The sequence below is a fragment of the Peromyscus leucopus genome, chromosome 8b (assembly GCF_004664715.2).
Source record: "Peromyscus leucopus breed LL Stock chromosome 8b, UCI_PerLeu_2.1, whole genome shotgun sequence".
NCBI lineage: Eukaryota > Metazoa > Chordata > Mammalia > Rodentia > Cricetidae > Peromyscus > Peromyscus leucopus.
The window spans coordinates 57091192-57112284 of record NC_051086.1 but is presented as its reverse complement, the minus strand read 5'-3'; the positions used below and the strand labels follow the sequence as shown (position 1 = coordinate 57112284).

The 21093-nt window shown below is 39.9% G+C and overlaps 1 protein-coding gene and 1 pseudogene across 1 annotated transcript; both read left to right on the top strand.

Annotated features, from left to right (window-relative positions):
- The first annotated feature begins 14602 nt into the window (after nt 1-14602).
- Nucleotides 14603-15541, top strand: LOC114706335 (olfactory receptor 1468-like). Its single transcript, XM_028888712.1, has one exon. It carries the CDS (start codon nt 14603-14605, stop codon nt 15539-15541), a length of 939 nt encoding a protein of 312 aa, XP_028744545.1.
- A 1127-nt stretch (nt 15542-16668) lies between these two features.
- LOC114706344 lies at nt 16669-17078 on the top strand (annotated as a pseudogene).
- Nucleotides 17079-21093: the final 4015 nt, after the last annotated feature.

The following is a 21093-nucleotide window of genomic DNA, read 5'->3' as shown; positions in this document are numbered from 1 at the left end:
TCATTGCTTTCAATCTCTAGAATATTCTGACTTCAATAAATTGCACTGTGAATTAAAATCTGACAAATGGGTAGTGTTGGTACACATCTTTAATCCCAGCACTCGGGAGACAGAGGTAGGCAGATCTCTGTGAGTTCAAGGCCAGGCTGGGCTACAGAGTAAGTTCTAGAAAGGTTCCAAATCTACACAGAGAAACCCTATCTCTAAAAAACAAAACAAAAAAAGCTTCAGAAGACCAACTTCTGAGGTCTCCCTCCTAAAATGCTTAATTCAGCTGCAGTAATAATTTTTATATTTGCAAGTTAGCTGCTGGTGTTAAAGGGGAAAATGTCCACTGAAAACTCACACAATTTGTCAGAAGTTTGCTCCCTTGTACCTGAGGAGACCTGCTAGTCACTAGAGTGATTAGGAATCATAGATGAGAAAGTTCACAAGCAGATGCTGTGTGGAAGAGACAACAGTTCCATGTCTCCTGACCCATGAAACCCCAAGTTCCCTGGCTACAATTAACATAAGAATCACCTAAGATGGTGCTTCTAAAATTTAGTGTGACTGAAAATCACCAAGGTATTTTATTCAAATATTGATTTTCATCTTTTTATTAAAAATTTCATAAAGCAATAAATCCATGGAGGTATGTTTAAGAAGTTATTAAGGAAATTTATTGAGGTAAATTGAGGAAATACACTCACAAATACAGAACAGAACAGACAGCTGAAGTTGTCCTCTGATCTGACCAGGAGCAAATCCACCTCACAGCCAGGACCAGGGAGAAGGGTCACATTCCCCTTATCCCTCCACTTTTAAGAGATCATGTACAATGGCAGGAAGCACCACTTCTTTTGGACCATATAGCTCAAGGTCATGGGCAGAGCAAATACATTTTCACTTTTTGTTTAAATAAGAAGGTTCTTAATGCAAACCATATTAAGAATGATTATCAAGTATTGTCTAGGAAAAACAAAGGGTAATAACATAAACAAAAATGGAACTACATCCAACAAGAATAACATCAAACAAGAAAGATATGCTAAATATCCAGAAATGTCCAGAACATAGGTAAATGGCAAATTACTGAGATTACTCCAATAGCTATATTGAAGATTCTCTCATACTAATATGTTCTAGCTAAGCTATGAGAAGATTATAACTGTAACTATCTGGTCTTCAACTCCATCAAAGACCTGAGAAGGAAAATAATAATACCTGAGAAAATGGAAAATGCAAGCAAGCTGTTAAGTCACTAGTGTGAGATTTCTCCAACTTCTTTATGTAGGCAATTAGTGCTATGAACTTTCCTCTTTGTACTGCTTTCATAGTGTCCCATAAATTTGGTTTGGGTTATGTTGTACATTCATTTTTATTGAATTCTAGGAAGTCTTCCATTTCTTTCTTTATTTCTTCCTTGACCCAGTGGTGATTCATTTGAGCATTACTGAGTTTCCATGAATTTGTAGGCTTTCTGTAATTTGTTGTCATTGAATTCTAACTTTAAGCCATGGTGGTCCAAAAAATGCAGAATGTTGTTCCAATTTTTTTGTATCTGTTGAGATTTTCTTTGTGACTGAGTATGTGCTCAGTTATAGAGAAGGTTCTATGGGGTGCTGAGAAGAAGGGATATTCTTTTGTGTTTCAGTGGAATGTTCTGTAGATGTCTGTTAAGTCCATTTAAATTATATAATCTGATAGTTCCCTTATTTCTCTGTTAAGTTTCCATCTGGCAGACATATCCATTGGTGAGAATGGGGTATTCAAGTCTCCCACTATTAGTACGTGGAGTTTGATAGGCAATTTAAACTTTATTTTCTTTTACATGTATGGGTGCCCTTGTATTTGGTGCATAAATATTCAGAATTGAGACTTCATCTTGATGGATTGTTCCTGTGATTAATATGTTATGTTTTTCTCAATCCCTTTTGATTAATTTTAGTTTGAAGTCTATTTTGTTAGATATTAGAATAACTACACCAGCTTCTTAAGTTCATTTGATTGGAAAGTTTTTCCCAACCCTTTACTCTGAGGTAGTGTCTTTAAAGTTGAAGTGTGTTTCTTGTATGCAGCAAAAGGATGGATTCTGTTTTCATATCCATTGTTAGCCTGTGTCTTTTTATAGGTGAATTGAGTCCATTGATATTAAGAGATATTAATGAGCAGTGATTGGTAATTCCTGCTATTTTTTGGAAAGTGTGTGTGTGTGTGTGTGTGTGTGTGTGTGTGTGTGTGTGTGTTTCCATTCTTAGAGATTTGTTGGTGTGGAATTATCTATTTCCTGTGTTTTCATGGGTTTATCTAACTTCCTTAGGTTGCATTTTTCCTTCTTGTACTTCTGTAGGGCTGGATTTGTGAATAGATATTATTTAAATCTGATTTTATCATAGAATATGTTTATTCCATCTGTGGTGATTGAGAGTTTTGCTGGGTATAGTACTCTGAGCTGGCATCTGTGGTCTCTTTGTGTCTGCATAACATCTGTCCAGGACATTCTGGCTTTCAGAGTCTCCACTGGGAAGTCTGGTATTATTCTGCTTTTATATGTTACTTGGCCTTCTTCCTTTGCATCTCTTAATGTTCTTTCTTTATTCTGTATGCTTAGTATTTTGATTATTATGTGGCAAGGAGACATTATTTTGGGTCCAATCTATTTGGTGTTCTGTATGTGTCTTATATCTTCATAGGCATTTCCTTCTTTAGTTTGAGAAAGCATTCTAAGATTTTGTTGAATATATGTTCTGTGCCTTTGAGCTTATATTCTTCTACTTCTTCTATCTCAGTTATTCTTAGGTTTGGTCTTTTCACGGTGTCCCAGATTTCCTGCACATTTTGTTTTATGACTTTGTTGGCTTTAATGGTTTCTTTGACTGATGAATGTATTTCCTCTATCATATCTTCAACACCAGAGAGTCTCTCTTCTACCTCTTGAATTCTGTTGGTTATGCTTGCATCTGTAGTGCCTATTCATTTCCTCAGATTTTCCAATTTCAGCATTCCTTTGGTTTGGGTCTTCTTTATTGCCTCTATTTCAATTTTGAAGTCTTGAACTGTTTCCTTCACATGTTTGATTTTTTTTTGTTTGGTTTTTTGTTTTCTTGACTTTCTTTAAGGGATTTATTGATTTCTTCCAATTTTTTGTTTGTCGTTTCCTCGATTTCTTTAAGGGAATTTTTCATTTCCTCTTTAAAATTCTCTATCATCCTCATAAGGCCATTTTAAGGTCATTTTCTTGGGCTTCTTCTATATTGGGATGTTCAGGTCTTGCTGCTGTAGAACCACTAGGTTCTAGTGGTGCCACATTGCTCTTCATGTTGTTGATTGTATTCCTACACTGGTATCTACTCATCTCTTCCTCCAATCAGTGCAAGTGGTGTCTGTGTCTTGGGAACCCACACTTGGTCAAATTTGAACTGGTGGTGTTTGTGTCTCAGAGAGCTCCTGGGGTCTCAGGGGATGGGTGGGTTGGGAGGATGGCATGGGACTTGTAGACTGCAGGGACAAACAGGGGGTGGGAAGACCTGCCCACAGGAGTCTTGCCTTCTGACTGCAACTCGGCTGCAGTGGGTGGAGGTAGGGGGTAGAGGTTGTGTCTCAGGGCACTGGGTTTGAGACTGGGCTAACCAGCTGGGAGAACAGTCATTCTTCTATTGGTCAAATTGGAGCTGTTGGAGTTTGTGCCTAAGGAAACCACTGATGTCTCAGGGGATAGGCATGTTTGGGTGAAGGAGTGGAGCTTGAATATTACAGGGTCTGATGTGGGGCAGGGCTACCTGCAGGAGTATTGCCTGCTAGCCTTCAATTGGGGGTGTAATGGGTGAAGATAGACGGACATGGTTTGTTCTCCTGGGCTTAGGGCCTAGAGACTGGGGTGACTGGCTGGGAGAAGAGTCACTTACTTCTTGGTCCAATCAGAGCTGGCAGAGTCTGTGTCTCAGGGAGCCACTGAGGTCACAGGGGATGGGCAGGTTTAGGTGATGGAGTGGGGCTTGTAGATTACAGGGTATGATGGGGGTTTGTGCAGACCTACCTGAGGGAATCTTACCTGCTGGCCTGCAGTTGGGGTTGTAATGGGTGGGATAGGAAGCACAGGTTGTGCTCTGTGGCTTAGAGCCTAGAGCTTATTTAATTACAAATATCTAGCCTTAGCTTGGCTTGTTGCTAGTAAGCTTTTCTTAACTTTAAATTATCCTTTGTGCTTCTGGGCTTTTACATTTCTCTTACTTCTGTATATCTTAATTTCAGTCTTACTCCATGGCTGACTGTGTGGCTGGGTTCCAGCCCCTAGAGTCCTTCTCTCCTCCTCTTCTTGTTCCTTGATCCTTTTCTTCCCAGATTTCTCCTATCTATTCTCTCTGCCTGCCAGCCCCACCTATCCTTTCTCCTCTCTAACTATTGGCTGTTCAGATCTTTATTAGACCATCAGGTGTTTTAAACAGGCAAAGTAATGCAGTCTCACAGAGTTAAGGACATGCAACATAAAAGAATGCAGCATATCTCTTCATTGTTAAATGAATGTTCCACGGCATAAACAAATGTAACACATCTTAAAATAATATTCTACATCATCTTTCCCTTTTGTTTAAATAAAAAGAAATGTTTTAACTTTAACATAGTAAAACTATACACAACAAAAACAGTTATCAAGTAGAATTACATTTACAATAGTCTGTCCATTTGTAGTTAGCATATTCAGAGAAAATAATGCATTATCTATCCTATCTTAGTGAATCCAAAGTTTTACACCTAACTTACTTTGTATCATAACTAAGGAAAACTGCAACTATATCTCTTCTTCAACTCCATCAAAGACCCAGAATTATGTAATATTATCTAACAACAGAGACATTTGGCTGACTGGACAGTTACCCAGAGTACTCTGCAACATTGTGGCATCCATCTTCAGCCTACAGGCCCAGAATTTCTGCAAACTTTTCAGTGAAGCAGAAAATTTGAAGAACTGGCCTGCCTTGTATCAGCAAAGTTTGTCAGTCACTTTCCTCTGTGTCCTGCAGAATATCTGGCAGACTCTTCTGTGAAGCAGGAATTTTGAAGGACTGTCCTGCCTTGTTTTGGCAAAGTTCAACAGTTAAATGAAGATCAGAAAAATAATTAAATAGACCTATAACCCCTAAGGAAATAGAAGCAGTTATTAAAAGTCTCCCAAACCAAAAAGCACAGGGTCAGATGGTTTTAGTGCAGAATTTTACCAGACTGTTAAAGAAGAGCTGATACCAATAGTCCTCAAATTATTTCACAAAATAGAAACAGAAAGAAGACTACCAAATTAATTTTATGAGGCCATAGTCACCCTGATACCTAAATATATGGACATTTGATTTTTGATAAAGAAGATAGAAATATACAATGAAAAAAGAAAGTATCTTCAACAAATAGTACTGGTCTACCTGGATGACAATATGTAGAAGAATGCATATAGATACTTATCTATCACCCTGAAAAAAGTGAAGTCCAAGTGGATCAAAGACTTAAACAAAAAAACAGATATTCCAAACCTGATAAAGAGAAAGTGGGAAATATCCTTGAACACATTGGAACAAGAGACAACTAACTAAACAGAACAACAACAGGGTAGGCACTAAGATTAACAATTAATAATTGGGACCTCATGAAACTGAGAAGCTTCGGTGAGACAAAGGACACCATCAGTAGGACAAAAAGGTAGCCTACATAATGAGAAAAGATCTTCACCAGCTCCACATCTGACAAAGGGCTGTTATACAAAATATATTTTTTAAAAAACTCAAAAAACAAGACATAAACAAACTAAATAATCCAATTCAAAAATGAAGTACACATCAGAACAGAGGAAACTCATATGGCTGAGAAACACTTAAAGAAATGTTCAACATCCTTAGACATCAGGGAAATGCAAATAAAAACTACTTTGGGATTTCATCTTACACCTGTCAGAATACCTAAGATCAAAAACACAAGTGACAACTCATGCTAGTAAGCTTTGGAGCAAGGGGAACACTTGTTTATGGCTGGTGGGAATACAAGTTTGTACAGCCACTTTGGAAATCAATATGTCACACTTTTGAAATCAATATGGCTGTTTCTCAGAAAATTGGGAATCAATCTACCTCAAGACCCAGCTATACAATTCCTGGGTATATACCCAAATGATGCTCCACCATACCACAAGGACACTTGCTCAACTATGTTCATAGGAGCTTTATTCATAATATCCAGAAACTGGAAACAACCTAAATGTCCCTCAACTGAAGAATGGATAAAGAAAATAATGGTATACTTATACAATGGATTATTACCCAGTTGTTAAAAACAATCATGAAATTTGCTGGCAAATGGATGGAAATTGAAAAAAATCATCCTGAGTGAGGTATCCCAGAACCAGAAAAACAAACATGGTATGTACTCATTTATAAGTGGATATGAGCTGCAAAGTAAAAGATAATAATGTTAAGGTCTACAGGACCAGAGAAGCTAAGTAAAAAGAAGAGTTTAAGGGGAGACACAACAATCTTCCTGAGAAGGGGAAATGGAATAGATTTTGCTGGTGAACTTGGAGCAGGTGTAGTTAGGAGCAGGAGGTATCAACTGAGGTGCAGAGAAAATACTGGAGAAATGACTGGAATGAGGGACATTTCTGGGGAGGAGGTGGGAACAGAGCAATGGAAACTCCATGGAATCTACCAGAGTAACCCTAGCAAGGATCCTAGTAATGAAGGACACTGAGCCTGAACTGACCAACTTCTGTAACCTAGAAAGGTCTCAAGTAGAGGGTTGGGACACCAACTCAGCCACAAAACCTTCAAACTACAGTTTGTTCTACTTGCAGATTGTTATGGGACCAGACCCTAGAAGAATCATCATCAAAGAGACCAGAGAGAATTTATCTAGCAACTGATGGGAGCAGATGCAGAGTCCCATAGCCAACCAGTAAGCAGGGCTCTGGGAGTCCTGTGGAGGAGTAAGGAATGGAGTAACCAAAGGAGTCATGGACACCAAGAGAACATATCATACAGAATCAATTGACTGGGATTCATGGAACCTGGCAGAGATCAGGGAGCCTGTAGGAGTCTGAACTACTTCCCTGCATATATGTTATGGCTGAGTTGCTCAGTGTTGTGAACTTCCAACAGTGGGAGCAGGGGTAGTTGCTGACACTCTTGCCTATTTATGGGACCCTTTTCTTCATACTTGGTTGCCTCATCCAGCAAAGATGTGATGGTATGAACCTGGTCTTATTATGGCATATTATGCCATGTTTGGTTGATGTCCCTAAAAGGCCTGCTGTTCTTTGAGAGGAGATGGAGGGGATGGTGATCTTGGGAAGAAAGAAGATGGAAGTAGACACTGGGAGAGGGGAGGGCGAGAAAACTGTGATAAAATTGTTGTAGAATATTATTATAGGATGTGTTACATTTGTTTATGCTATGGAACATTGGTTTTAATGTTGAGAAGGTGTGTTGCATTCTTTTATGTTGCATTTGTTTAACTCTATGAAGCTGTGCCACTGTGCCTGTCTAAAACACCTGATGGTCTAATAAAGAGCTGAATCGCCAATAACAAGGAAGGAGAAAGAATAGGAGGGGCAGGAAGGCAGAGAAAATAAGTAGAAAGTGTAGCTAGAGTTTTCCTGCCTTGCCCACAGTCAGGACAAATCTTTGTCACCCGCCAGTCCCACAGCCGCTCAGACCCAACCAAGTAAACACAGAGACTTATATTGCTTACAAACTGTATGGCCGTGGCAGGCTTCTTGCTAACTGTTCTTATAGCTTAAATTAATACATTTCCATAAGTCTGTACCTTGCCACGTGGCTGGTGGCTTGCTGGCGTCTTCACATGCTGCTGGTCATGGCGGCGGCTGCAGTGTCTCTCCGCCTCAGCCTTCTGCTTCCCAGAATTCTCCTCTCTCCTTGTCCCACCTACTTCCTGCCTGGCCACTGGCCAACCAGTGTTTTATTTATTGACCAATCAGAGCAATTTGACATATAGACCGTCCCACAGCAAGAAAGAAAAATCTGGGAGTAAAGAAAGAAAGAGGGAAAGAGAAGGAGAGGAGGACACAGGGGGCCAGCCACTCAACTACACAACCAGCAACAGAGTAAGAAAGAAAGTATGCAGAAATAGAAAAAGGTTAGAGCCCAGAGGTAAAATGTAGATAGGATAATTTCAGGTAAGAAAAGCTGGCAAGAAACAATCCAAGCTAAAACAAAGCTTTTATAATTAAAAGTAATCCTCCATGTGTGATTTATTTGAGAGCTGATTGGTCAGCCCTCTCAAAAAAGTAAAGAGTGCAAAAAAAAGAGTAAAAAAAACAACAGTGCATAGCACTGTAATACATGAGAGAAATATAATAAAAAATAAAAAATAGTTTTTCTTTAAAATAAACTAAAATTTAGAAAGGGAAGGAAAATCTTTTTATGTAGAATTACCATGTGCCTAGGTGCATACCTACAATAATTGATTCTAACAAATGATTACATAAACATTCACAGAATTGTAACTTATCATTGTCTCAAAGTGGAAAGACCCATCAACCAAGGGTTAAATAAATAACCATAGCATATCTGTACATGGAAATATTATTAAGCAACAAAAAATCAATTATTGGCACATAGAAATACCTTAAAAACATGTTAATAGAAAGAAGCCAACCATGAAGTGCTTATATTCACCTGAAATATCAAGAATAGGAAAATCTGAAAGAACACAAAGTAGAGTGGAATTGCCAGTAGATAGTTGGAGGTAAAGCCTAAAAAATGGAGATTAATTGTGATTGGGCATAGGACTTCTTTGGGGAATAGTGGGTTCTGATATGCACTGCAGATTGCTTCAATGACTCTGAATATTCCAATATTATTTAATTATACTTTCGTAAGTGAACATCACAGTTATTAAGGATGATTGAATTGGAGCTTGAGTCTACCATACAATCCCTTTTTCTTCGAATGTCAAAAACACAAACAGTAGATGCATCATTCTACTTAGAGCAATTGAAACAAATTGATTAGCAAACAAATGTGGTTGTTCTATTCAACCAGAGGTGGCAGCAATCTGTCTAAAATGCTGGATATATCCTTAAATCCCACAAACTCTTTGCACATTCCAAAACAAATATTAATCATCTCTAAAAGCCCAATAAAGATAAGACCAGTAAGGATAAAGACTCCTGGAGTGGAAGTTTGTGTTTCGTTATCATATAGAGAACTGCATCCAAGCAATGACTGCCAGGATCAGGACTATCCAGAAGGAGGGTATTATAAATGCCACCTATGCCCTCATGATCAGAGCTGAACTCATAGAACATGGCCTTAAGAAGTGATCTCACATATATGGAGAGGGCCTAGGGTAATGGTGGTAGCAGTAGCAATGAAGGTTTTCATAGAAAGGTTTTCATAGAAAGGTAAGAAGGTTTTCATAGAAAGGTTTTCATAGAAAGGTAAGAAGACCAAATGAGTGAACAAGCATAGGAACATGTCATCTACTTGCCATATTCCTGACTTCACATACTGGCACACATAGAAAGTGGGATGATGAAGTTTAAACATTCCAGAAGTTTATGTATTTGCACTAAGTCTTTTGGAGGTACTCAGTCATGTTGAATTGACATGCTGTCCTTGGAAGCCTTCCTAGTGGGTGTGGTTTTCTACATTATCGCTCTAATTAAAAACTGTTGGATGGCCTGGAAAGATGAATCAGCCAATTAAAACTAGGTTGACAAAAAAAATATAAAAACCACTGATGGCTTCTTGTGTAAATTTTTATTGTTTGAGACAATTTAAACCATTAACAACCAGAATAAGGCCTGATAATTGGGTCGATTTTCCAGTCACATTTCTTTACTTCTCCTCCTAACAAAGTGGGGTCCAATCAAATGTAGACCCTATTGCTTACCAGAGCAGCCAATGAGTATGCAACTTCCATGCTTTTTGGCATTGTTGCTACTATTTGTTTATCTGTTTTGCTTGATGTTGTTTAAATTCTACCTTCCATAAGTGTAGGAAGGAGTGATCAGTGACTATAATTGGTCTCCACTAGAGATCCTGGAGGTAAATTGGTCCTCGAAAGGTCCTGGGTAATTACTATGTCTTTAAAGAGTTATACAGGATCTGCACTCCTCTGGGATGCAGAGCCCCTCAGGTCCTAAGATGGCAGCATGGGGATGTGACTAGGAATGGTACAGATAGGTAATGAGTACAGAGGCCAATAGTTCCTGTGACTGCAAATAAAATGAAGATGAGTAGGATAGTGAAACAGAAAACTTGACTCAGCATTAGCAGAGGGGGTAATTTAAGGAAAACGAGCAAGTGTCTTTCTGTCAATCCACATGAATTTCCAGTGTGATACAGGAGAGTTTTTCAGGTATGATAACATTCTTCTTTTCTCTGTCTCCCAATACTTTGCTACACTGGGAAAGTATTTAATTCGTGGTCATCATAAAACTACTTTTATATTGATGGGATGATTACAATAACTTGTTATGTAATTTTCTTTTATATCACATCATTTCAATGTAAGAGTAGATTGGTAAGATGGAGTTCACTGCTGTAGTGCTGAACAGTTGTTTACTATACTTTCCCACGTGGGGTCTTAGCAAACTCTGAACAATGTCCTATCCAAGATGATGATTAATTTTATCTGTACAAGTTCACAAATCTATGTTTTAGTGGTAACATTTGTGATTCCTCCTACATGCCTTCCACCAAGGATGACATTAATATCATCTAAGTGTTCATGTAAATTATACAATGAAAACTATTCAGCCAAAATCAGTACTGCAACAGAATCCTAGATGATATGTTGTGTCCCAAACATGTCTCTTGGGATTTTAATGTGTTGTTTAATTTGAGAACTATGGGCATAGCTTCTGAACAAGGAATGAAGTCCATTGACCCATCAGTGGTAACAGTTGATGGTGATTTCTGTGGCTTCTGATCTTTACACATGCAAAGTAACTGTTCATTTACAGAGGAGAAACTGTGTATGATGACACATGCCTGTAATCCAGTGCTAGAGAAGCAGAGGTAGGAATGTTACATGTTTGAATACACAATCTTGAATACACAGAGAGAGCATCTTTTAAATGGTGCATATTTTTCCTACATGGTTTCCCCTCTGTACTGCCAATTCACACCATCTAAGTGTGCAAACTCTGAGTTCAGCTGCATTAAACATGGTCAGTCTGTTAAAATACAATCAGTCAGACTTGGTTGTTGCATTTAAGAGAAAGTTGCTTAGATCTCTTGATGTTTCTCCGGGACATGTAATAGACTCATTAGCCAGGGTTGTAAATAATCACAGATTAACGTGTGTGTGTGTGTGTGTGTGTGTGTGTGTGTGTGTGGTGTGTGTCTGCCCGTGCATGTGACTTAGTACACAAAATGTCCAGTGTTAGAGGTTGATAAGGCCAACATTTGAAGAACTCTCTAGAATATTGCAGTCCCTGAGAAGAGTGGAGGATACAGTCTTGTATCTAAGGCAGAATATGAATACTTTTCTACAATGAATTGTCCCTTTCCCTTAATCTCTTCATTTGATTGCATGAAGATCATTATCTTATGAAGTGTTCATTACTTTACTCAAAGTCTGCAATTAAATGACATTTATAGAATATCTGCATAGCAACTAGTATTTTTCAAACATTAGCTAAACCCACTTGATGCATGAATTAATCACCACATAGAGTATAGACATCTTAGGAATAACTCAAACAAAGATTTCAAACTAATTCTGTCACTTCTTTTTATAGTTTATAAAAATTTTCATCATATCTTTCTATGCACCAATATCAATAACATTTTCTAGATTAAAGCACCTGGAAATTATTTGGAGTCATTAGTAAGTGACCAATTAGAATAATGTCATACGGAATCTTTCCTGCATACAGTTTGCAATTTGTGGGAAGATAGCTTAAAGAAGTGATGAAAGTATTAAGTGCATGGGACATGTATAGATGCAGTGGAACATAGTTAAAGGTCTTACTTAGTATGAGAAGACAGTTAATTTAGTTGTGTATGTAATAAGCAATATCACTTACATAAGAATGAAGATGAACCAAATGAGGAGACAGGAGAGGGGAGGAAGTAATAGGCAAGTGGGGGAGAAACTCTAAAATTGGGAGATGAAGAGTTTTAGCCAGAGCATTGATAAACAGAGAAAGTATCAATGTGAGATCATTTGGGAAATACCTTTTGCATGCATGAAATAATGAAACAGCATTAGTGTCCCTGGCAGGAGCTTTCTCCTTATCCTCAGAACAACAGTGGTAATCTGAAGAATAAATTGGACAAGAGATATTGGAACATCTTTGTTAGAATGCCACAGTGTAAATGAAACAAGTTGAAGAAGAAGAGAAGGGTCAGGAGATGTGAGAATATGAACACACACTGAGTCTGCTTCTGTACTCCAGTAAAGACAAGATGTGATCCTGATTTATGGGCATAACCTCACAGTAAGAGATGGAGGGAATAGGAGGAGAATGAAGAGGAGACTCTGTATAACATGTGACAGTAGTTCAAGGTAAGAAAAATGAATGGATTGAAATTCACAGGTTTCTGACTCAAACATGAATTTCTTTTACTATATTGTGGAATACTATAATATAGTATGGACAGGTAAGTAACTGAGGAATGCTTTAGAAGACAACAAAGTGAAGACATAAATTTCACTTAGGGCTTTTGAGCTCCTGATACCTGTCATTCATGCAATGGAAGGAAGATGATTAGTTAGCAGTGGAGCAGAAATCTGTATGCTACAGAGACATGTATGCCTGAGGTTCACATGGTAATCTAAGGCACTAGAGTATGTGAAGTTTCCTTGAAGTTATGTAAAATTATGATGATAAAGTTATTCAAATTCTTCAAGAACATCATATAAATAAAATATAAAAATGACAAAGAGCAATTTACAAATGAACAAACAGCAGGTACCCAGGATGTGCAGACATAAGGAGAGAGAAGCATTGGTGCATTTTGTATCGCAGTAAAATGCATAGAATTGCTTATGTTGGAGTGGATATGGAGCAAGGGGAATACTCATACACTGTTGGTGGGAATGCAAACTTGTACAGCCACTTTGGAAATCAATATGGTGCTTTCTTAGACAATTGGGAATCAACCTCCTTCAAGACCCAGCTATACCACTCTTGGGCATATATCCAAGGAATGGTCAATCATACCACAAGGACATATGCTCAACTATGTTTATAGCAGCATTATTTGTAATAGCCACAACCTGGAAACAACCTAGATGCCCTTCAACTGAAAAATGGATAAACAAAATGTGGTACATATACATAATGGATTACTACTCAGCAGGGAAAAACAATGACATCATGAGGTTTGCAGGCAAATGGATGGAACTAGGAAATATCATCCTGAGTGAGGTAACCCAGACTCAGAAAGACAAACATGGTATGTACTCACTCATAAGTGGATACTAGATGTAAAGCAAAGGATAAGCAGACTGAAACTCACAACTCAAGGGAGGCTAGCTAGTAAAGAGGACCCTAAGAAAAACACAGGTATTGACCAGCAACAGAGAAATGGATGAGATCTACATGAGCCAACTGGGGGTGAGGAGGAGTAATGAAGGGCAAGAGTCGGGGTAAAGCGAGCTTAGAGGAGCAGGAGGTACCAGCTGGATCAGGAACAGAGTGGGAGAACAAGGAAAGAGACACCATGATAAATGAAGAGCCTATGGGATTAGGAAGAATCAGAGTGCTAGAGGGGTGCCCAGAAATCAACAAAGATACCTCCCCAATAGACAACTGGCAATGGTCAAGAGAGTGCCTGAGCTGACCTACTCTGGTGATGGGATGGCTGAATACCCTAACTGTCGTGATAGAATTCTCATCCAGTGAATAATGGAAGCAGATGCAGAGATCCAAAGTCAAACCCCAGGTTGAGTTCCAACCTGCAAGAGAGAGGAGGGATTATATGAGCAAGAGATATAAAGACCATGATTGGAAAAAGCACAGGGACAATTAGCCAAACTTGTGGAAACACATGAACTGTGAACCAATAGCCAAGGAGCCCCCATGGAACTGGATCAGGCCCTCTGGATTAGTGAGACAGTCGATTACCTTGAAATGTTTGGGAGGCCCATAGGCAGTGGGACCAGGTCCTGTCCTTGGTGCATGGGCTGGCTTTTTGGAGACTGGGGCCTATGCTGAGACACTTTGCTCAGCGTTGATTCAGGAAAGAGGGAACAGGACCTGCCTCAAATGAATATACCAGGGTGGGCTGAATCCCCAGGGGAGGCTTGCCTTGAAAGAGGTGCGATGGAGGGTGGATGGGGTTAATGGCTAGGGGGTGGGAGGAGGGAGGACAGAGGAATCTGTGGCGGATATGTAAAACTAAATTAATTATAAAATAAAAATTATTATTATAAAAAATACATAAAACTCTCTAGGAAAGAATGGGAGATAGAAACCTGTCAAAGAGAAGCTGAGAAAAATCATTAGTGATTAAAATGATTACAGACATTTGTAATTTGAGGTTATAACTATGATAACTGTCAGGTGGATTGTTGTATAATATGTATCCTACATATATCTTCATTTTTATTTTGAATATTAATGGACCCTCATATTTTCTCATTAGGATAGTGGAAACAAAAAATGATAATGAGCAACCAAACTGTCGTCTCCCAGTTCCTCCTCCTGGGTCTACCCATTCTTCCAGAGCACCGGCACCTGTTCTATGCCCTGTTCCTGGCCATGTACCTCACCACCGTCCTGGGGAACCTCATCATCATCTTCCTCATTCTACTGGACTCCCATCTGCACACACCCATGTATTTTTTTCTCAGCAACTTGTCCTTCTCTGACCTCTGCTTCTCCTCTGTCACAATGCCCAAATTGCTGCAGAACATGCAGAGCCAGGACCCATCCATCACATATGCAGGCTGCCTGACACTAATGTACTTTCTAATGGTTTTTGGAGACATGGAGAGTTTCCTCCTTGTGGTCATGGCCTATGATCGCTATGTGGCCATCTGTTTTCCCCTCCATTACACCACCATCATGAGCCCCAAACTCTGTGTGTATCTGATGGTGCTGTGCTGGGTGCTTACCACTCTGTATTCCATGCTGCACACTCTACTCTTGGCTAGATTGTCATTCTGTGAGGACAATGTGATCCTCCAGTTTTTCTGTGACATATCTGCCCTGCTCAAGTTAGCCTGTTCTGACATTTATATTAATGAATTAATGATATTTATCATGGGAGGCCTTGTTAGTGTCATCCCATTCGTACTCATTATTGTGTCCTATGTACGAATTGTCTGCTCCATCCTAAAAGTTTCTTCTACTCACGTTATCCACAAGGTCTTCTCCACTTGTGGCTCCCACCTAACTGTGGTCTCACTGTTCTACGGGACAATTATTGCTCTCTACATATTTCCATCAGCTAATAACTCTACTGTGAAGGAAACTGTCATGGCCATGATGTACACAGTGCTGACTCCCATGTTGAACCCCTTCATCTACAGCCTGAGGAACAGAGATATGAAAGAGGCCCTGATAAGAGTCCTTTGCAAGAAGAAAATCTCCTTATAATGGCAACACTGGGATTTTTACTTAAATCTATCTAGTAAATATATTGATATTAATGTTACAAAATTTATTTCAGAAAAGAAATACAGATTCAATAACATGCTTCATAATATTTGGACTGCAAACAGGAGTTTTTCTAAGTAGTTCAGTTATGGAAGAGGAACTTTGTGACTCAGTGATGCCATCCTCTGCCTTGCATGTATGATTCTAGAAAACCATTAGGTAAGAGCCTCTGTTCTATCAGATCTCCATTCTTTATATTCTTGTTATCCCAACACTTTGTAACTTTAAGCAAATTTCTGTGTTGACTGCAGTATGCTTTATAAATATAAATGAATGGTATATCATGATCCTTTGTTGATGCTTAGTAATCTTTTTGCAGTTTATTTATTTTTCTCTCATACCGTATATCCTGACCACAGCTTCCCTCCATCCATAATTCCCAGACCCTCTCCCAGCTCCCCTCTCTCCCAAATCCACCCTGTAGTGGGTAGCCATTCCAGCTTGGATCTGGAAGTTCCAACCCCCATTGAGACTCTGGCAACTGTCACGCCTACGAGGCCGGGCGAGGGAGGCACCTGGAGACCCGAGAGCTGGATGGGCCAGCACTCTCTCTGTGCACTCTCTCTGTGCTGGGACGCTGAACGGTGAAGGTGGACTGTGCAGAGCTCTGGAGAATACCGCTGGATTGCAATACACCTTCCCCAGACCCTGCGACCTACCTTTCACTTAATTTGTGAGTTACGCCATTAAATAAATATCCTTTTAACTACATGGAGTGGCCAAAATAATTTCTCTAATATTTGGCGCCCAAAGTGGGGCAAACTCCAAAGGCCTGGGCGGCTCCCGCCCTCTCCTCCCTAGCTGGCGGGTACCTAAGCCCACCTGCAAAGTTCCATATAACCAGGGAACACCTACACGGTTCCATTCCCGAAAAAGGGAGCAGCTAGTCCGATCTCAATTCCCTAGCTTAGCCCCAGACCAGCGAAAGAGGCAGGGGAGTGCTAGCTCTGATTTCTGCCATCCCCGCCATTTCCGCCATCTCTCCAGCCCTGGTGTCAGGAGTGGGTTTCGAACCCACGCAGACATACCGCGAATAGCGGAAGTGCTGCCTCTTCCAGTCTCTTTGGCCTCGGCGGCAGCAGCAAGATGACAAAAGGGACATCATCCTTTGGAAAGCGTTGCAACAAGACGCACACGCTTTGCCGCTGCTGCGGCTCCAAGGCCTACCACCTTCAGAAGTCAACCTGTGGCAAGTGTGGCTACCACCTTCAGAAGTCAACCTGTGGCAAGTGTGGCTACCTAGCCAAGCACAAGAGAAAGTATAACTGGAGTGTGAAGGCTAAGAGATGAAACACTACCGGGACTGGGCAGATGAGGCAACTGAAAATTGTCTATCAAAGATTCAGACATGGATTCCGTGAAGGGACAACACCTAAACCCAAGAGGGCAGCTGTTGCAGCATCCAGTTCATCTTGAGGAATTTCAGTCAGTCATAAAATAAATGTTCTGGTTTCAAAAGCAAAAAAAAAAAAAAAAAGCGGGACACAAGGAAAGTGACCACTGTACTCTGCCAAGACAGGGTAAGATGGTCTTTCAGAAATCCTGCTTCTGAAAATGGTCTGTCAGATACTCTAGGCCTGTAGCCAATTTGAATGCACCAACAATGCTGAGAAACATTAGGTGACTGTCCAGGCTGCCAGCTGTCTTGGTCTACTCTTGCAAGATTCCCGAAAGTTGCTTGGATCCATCTACCATTTCTCAGGTACCATTATGTTCCTTCTCGGGTTTTTGATGGGATTGAAGACTAGCAGTTATAGTTACAACTTAGTATATATAATATCTTAGATAGAACATATTAAGTATTAGGTTCAGGTTCCTTAGGATAGGACACCTTTGAATGATCTTTATAACATGCCATTTACCTATGCTCTATACTTCTCTGGATTTTCATATGTGTTTCTTCCTTGATATTGTTTGCATTGGTTGTAGTTACATCTTATCTAGGTCATTATCCCTCATTATTTCTGGACAATATTTGATAACCATTCCTTTGTATATAGTCTTGTATTAGTTTAGAACCTTCTTATTTAGACAAAAAGGGGGAGATGTAGTGGGTAGCCATTCCAGCTTGGATCTGGAAGTTCCAACCCCCATTGAGACTCTGGCAACTGTCACGCCTACAAGGCAGGGCGAGGGGAGGTGCCTGGAGACCCGAGAGCTGGATGGGCCAGCGCTCTCTCTGTGCGCTCTCTCTGTGCTGGGATGCTGAATGGTGAAGGTGGACTGTGCAGAGCTCTGGAGAACACCGCTGGATTGCAATACACCTTCCCCAGACCCTGCGACCTACCTTTCACTTAATTTGTGAGTTATGCCATTAAATAAATATCCTTTTAACTACGTGGAGTGGCCAAAATAATTTCTCCAATACCACCCCTCCTCCATTTCCTTTCAGAAAAGAGCAGGCTTCCCAGGGATGTCAACTGAACACAGCATTACAAGATACATTAAGACTAGGCACTAACCCTCATACCCAGACTAGATGAGGCACTCAGTAAGAGAAAAAGGTTCCCAAGAGCAAGCAGAAGAGACAGAGATACACCAACCCCTACTGTTAGGATTCCCACAAAAACCCCAAGATAAACAACCACAGCATGTATGCAGAGGTCCTAGCACAGACATATGCAGGCTCCTTGACTGCTGCTTCAGTCTCTGTGAGACCCTATGAGCCCTGTTAGTTGACCTTGTGGGCCATGTTCTCCTGATGTCTTTGACTCCTCTCTCTCTTACAATCCTTCCTCCCCATCATCTGCAAGGTTCCCCAAGCTCCACCTAATGTTTGGGTGTGGTTCTCTGCATTAGTTCCCATCAGCTGCCAGAGGGAGCTTCTCTGATGACTATTGAGATAGGCACCAGTCCATTAGTAAAGCAGAGTATCATTAGGAATAATTTCACTGACTTTTTTGGTAGGTCATGTTTGGTTCTATCTTACATCTTTGAGCCATCCAACTTCCAGTTCCTGGCCACTCTTACAGGTCCTGTACTCCCTCTTTTGGCTTGGACCTAAAGTTAGACTAGTCATTGTTTGACCACTCACACAAGCTGTGAGCCACCCCAGCACATCTTCCAGCCAGGACTGGCCTGGGTCAAAGGTTTTATGGATGGATTGGTGCCCCAGTTCCAGCAAAGGGAGCTGATGCTGGTTAAAGGTGATCAATTCAATAGCTGAGGAATGCTTCATTATGTAAATATATCACAATTTTTTACCCATTTTTCAATTGAGAGATATCTATGTTGTTTCTAGTTTCTGGCTATTGTGAATAAAGTCATTATGAACATAGATAAGCAAGTGTCCTTGTGAAAAGATGGAGTATCTTTTAAGTATATGCCTAAGAGTGGTATAGCTGAGTCTTGAGGTAGATGGATTCCCAATTTTATGAGGAACTGGAATACTGATGCCCACAGTGGCTGTACAAGCTTGCACTCCCTCCATCAATAGAGAAGTGTTCCTCTTGCCCCACATCCACACCAGCATGAGCTGTCACTAGTGCCATTGATCTTAGTCATTCTGACAGATATAAGATGGAACCTTAAAGTAGTTTTGATTTGAATTCCCATGATGGCTAAGGATGATGAATATTTAAGTGTTTCTCAGCCATTTGAGATTCCTCTATTGAGAATTCTCTGTTAAGATCTGTACTGCATTTTTAATTGGATTGTTTAGTTTGTTGGTGTCTAGATTCTTGCATTCTTTATAAATTTTGTATATGCGTCCACTATCAGGTGTGGAGTTTGTGAAAAGATTTCCCGTTCTGTAGGCTGCAGTTATGTCCAATTGACAGTGTCCTTTGCCTTACAGAGAAACTTTTCAGTTTCATGAGGTCCCATTATGAGTTGTTGATCTTAGTGTCTATGCTAGTGGTGTTCTATTCAGGAAGTCTCTTCAGGAATGTGTCTTGTGCCAATACATTCAAGGCTTACCCCGCCACCATTTTCTCTTCTATAAGATGCAGTGTATAGTTTAATGTTGAGGTCTTTGATTCACTTGGTTTTGAGTTTTGTGCTCAGTGATGAATATAGATCTATTTGCTGAGGGTAAATGGGGGAGCGGTGGATCTGTGGAATGGGGGCAAATGGAGGAGAGAAGGGTTCACTTGGGATATATTATATGAGAGAAGAATAAACGAAAGTATTTTTTAAAATGGACTCTGTTCAGATCTGAGGCCAATTTTGATTGGATCATTTGTTTCCTAGATGCTCTGCTTTTTAAGTTCTTTGAGTATTTTAGATATGAATTTTCTCCCACTCTGTGTCCTTCCTCTTCACAAATGATGGTTTCGTTCATGTACAGAAGCAATCTAGTTTCATTAGGCTGAGGGTCAGCTGTTAGCATTAATTCCTGAGAAAATTCAGTCCTATTCAGAAAATCTTTCCCGAGGCTTAGTACCAATAAGTGAATTTTGTGTTTTGAGTCATTGACCAAATGGACTCCCATAGACACACACCCCAAACAGTACAGGCTATTGCCAATGCCGTGGATCACCCTTCCCAACTTGACATTAAAACCCGATTGTGGAAGAAATAGGTGAGAAAAATAGAAATAAGTTTCACCCAGCTATGAATTATGTGACCTACAATAACTATCTGCCCACAAGAAATGCCCACTGATGCAATCATGCTCAATCATGCCATGAATATTATAGGAGTATCCAACCACTTTTTATTAGATGTGAGACCTGCTCCATGAGATTGGACCTATACTCAACAGTGTGTATTAGATGAAGAAACCAAAACTGGATGCCATAGACCTTAGGGGAAACCCACTACTATTATTTGGCAAACTGAACAGCAACAAAAATGACTCTTAATGATGTATTCCTATACACATAGAACAGTACATCATTCAAACCTCATCAAGGAAGCTTCTTCTTGCAGTAGAAAGAAATTAGCACAAAGACAAGCAACTAGACAATGTGAAGAGAATGAGAGGCATTGGAGTGTTCAGCCCTAAATGGGATGTCTATATCCCACCCTTCCCCTCAAGGTTCAGGGGTTGTTCCAAAAAAGAATTTAAGAGCCAAAAGCAGTAGACAACTCCAAGGAGGCAGCATTATCCAGACCCAACAGGACAGATGCACATGTGAATACTGTGGCAGCACACACTAGACCAGCACAAGTCAGGCCAGATTTAGGCAAGAAGCTATTTGCAATTGAAAGTTGTCAGGAGAGGGAAACTCAGTTTGCTTCACTGGAGTGTTACTGGGTGAATCAACCATACTCCAGGGTAGGACCCATGTTTAGGAGTGGTTTTCCAACATGAATCCGACTCTACGTTTTTTGTGGGATGTTCCTTAGTAATTAGTTATTCTTTTGTTTTTGTTTTTTGTTTTAAGAGAGAAAAAGAACATGAAATTTGGAGAATACAGAGGTAATACATGATCTTTAAGAAATTGAGGTAAGGGGAAATTAAAATATATTGTGTGAAATTATATAAAATACATTTTATGTAATAACAATACTGTGTGTGAAATTCTCAAAGATAAATGAAAACAATT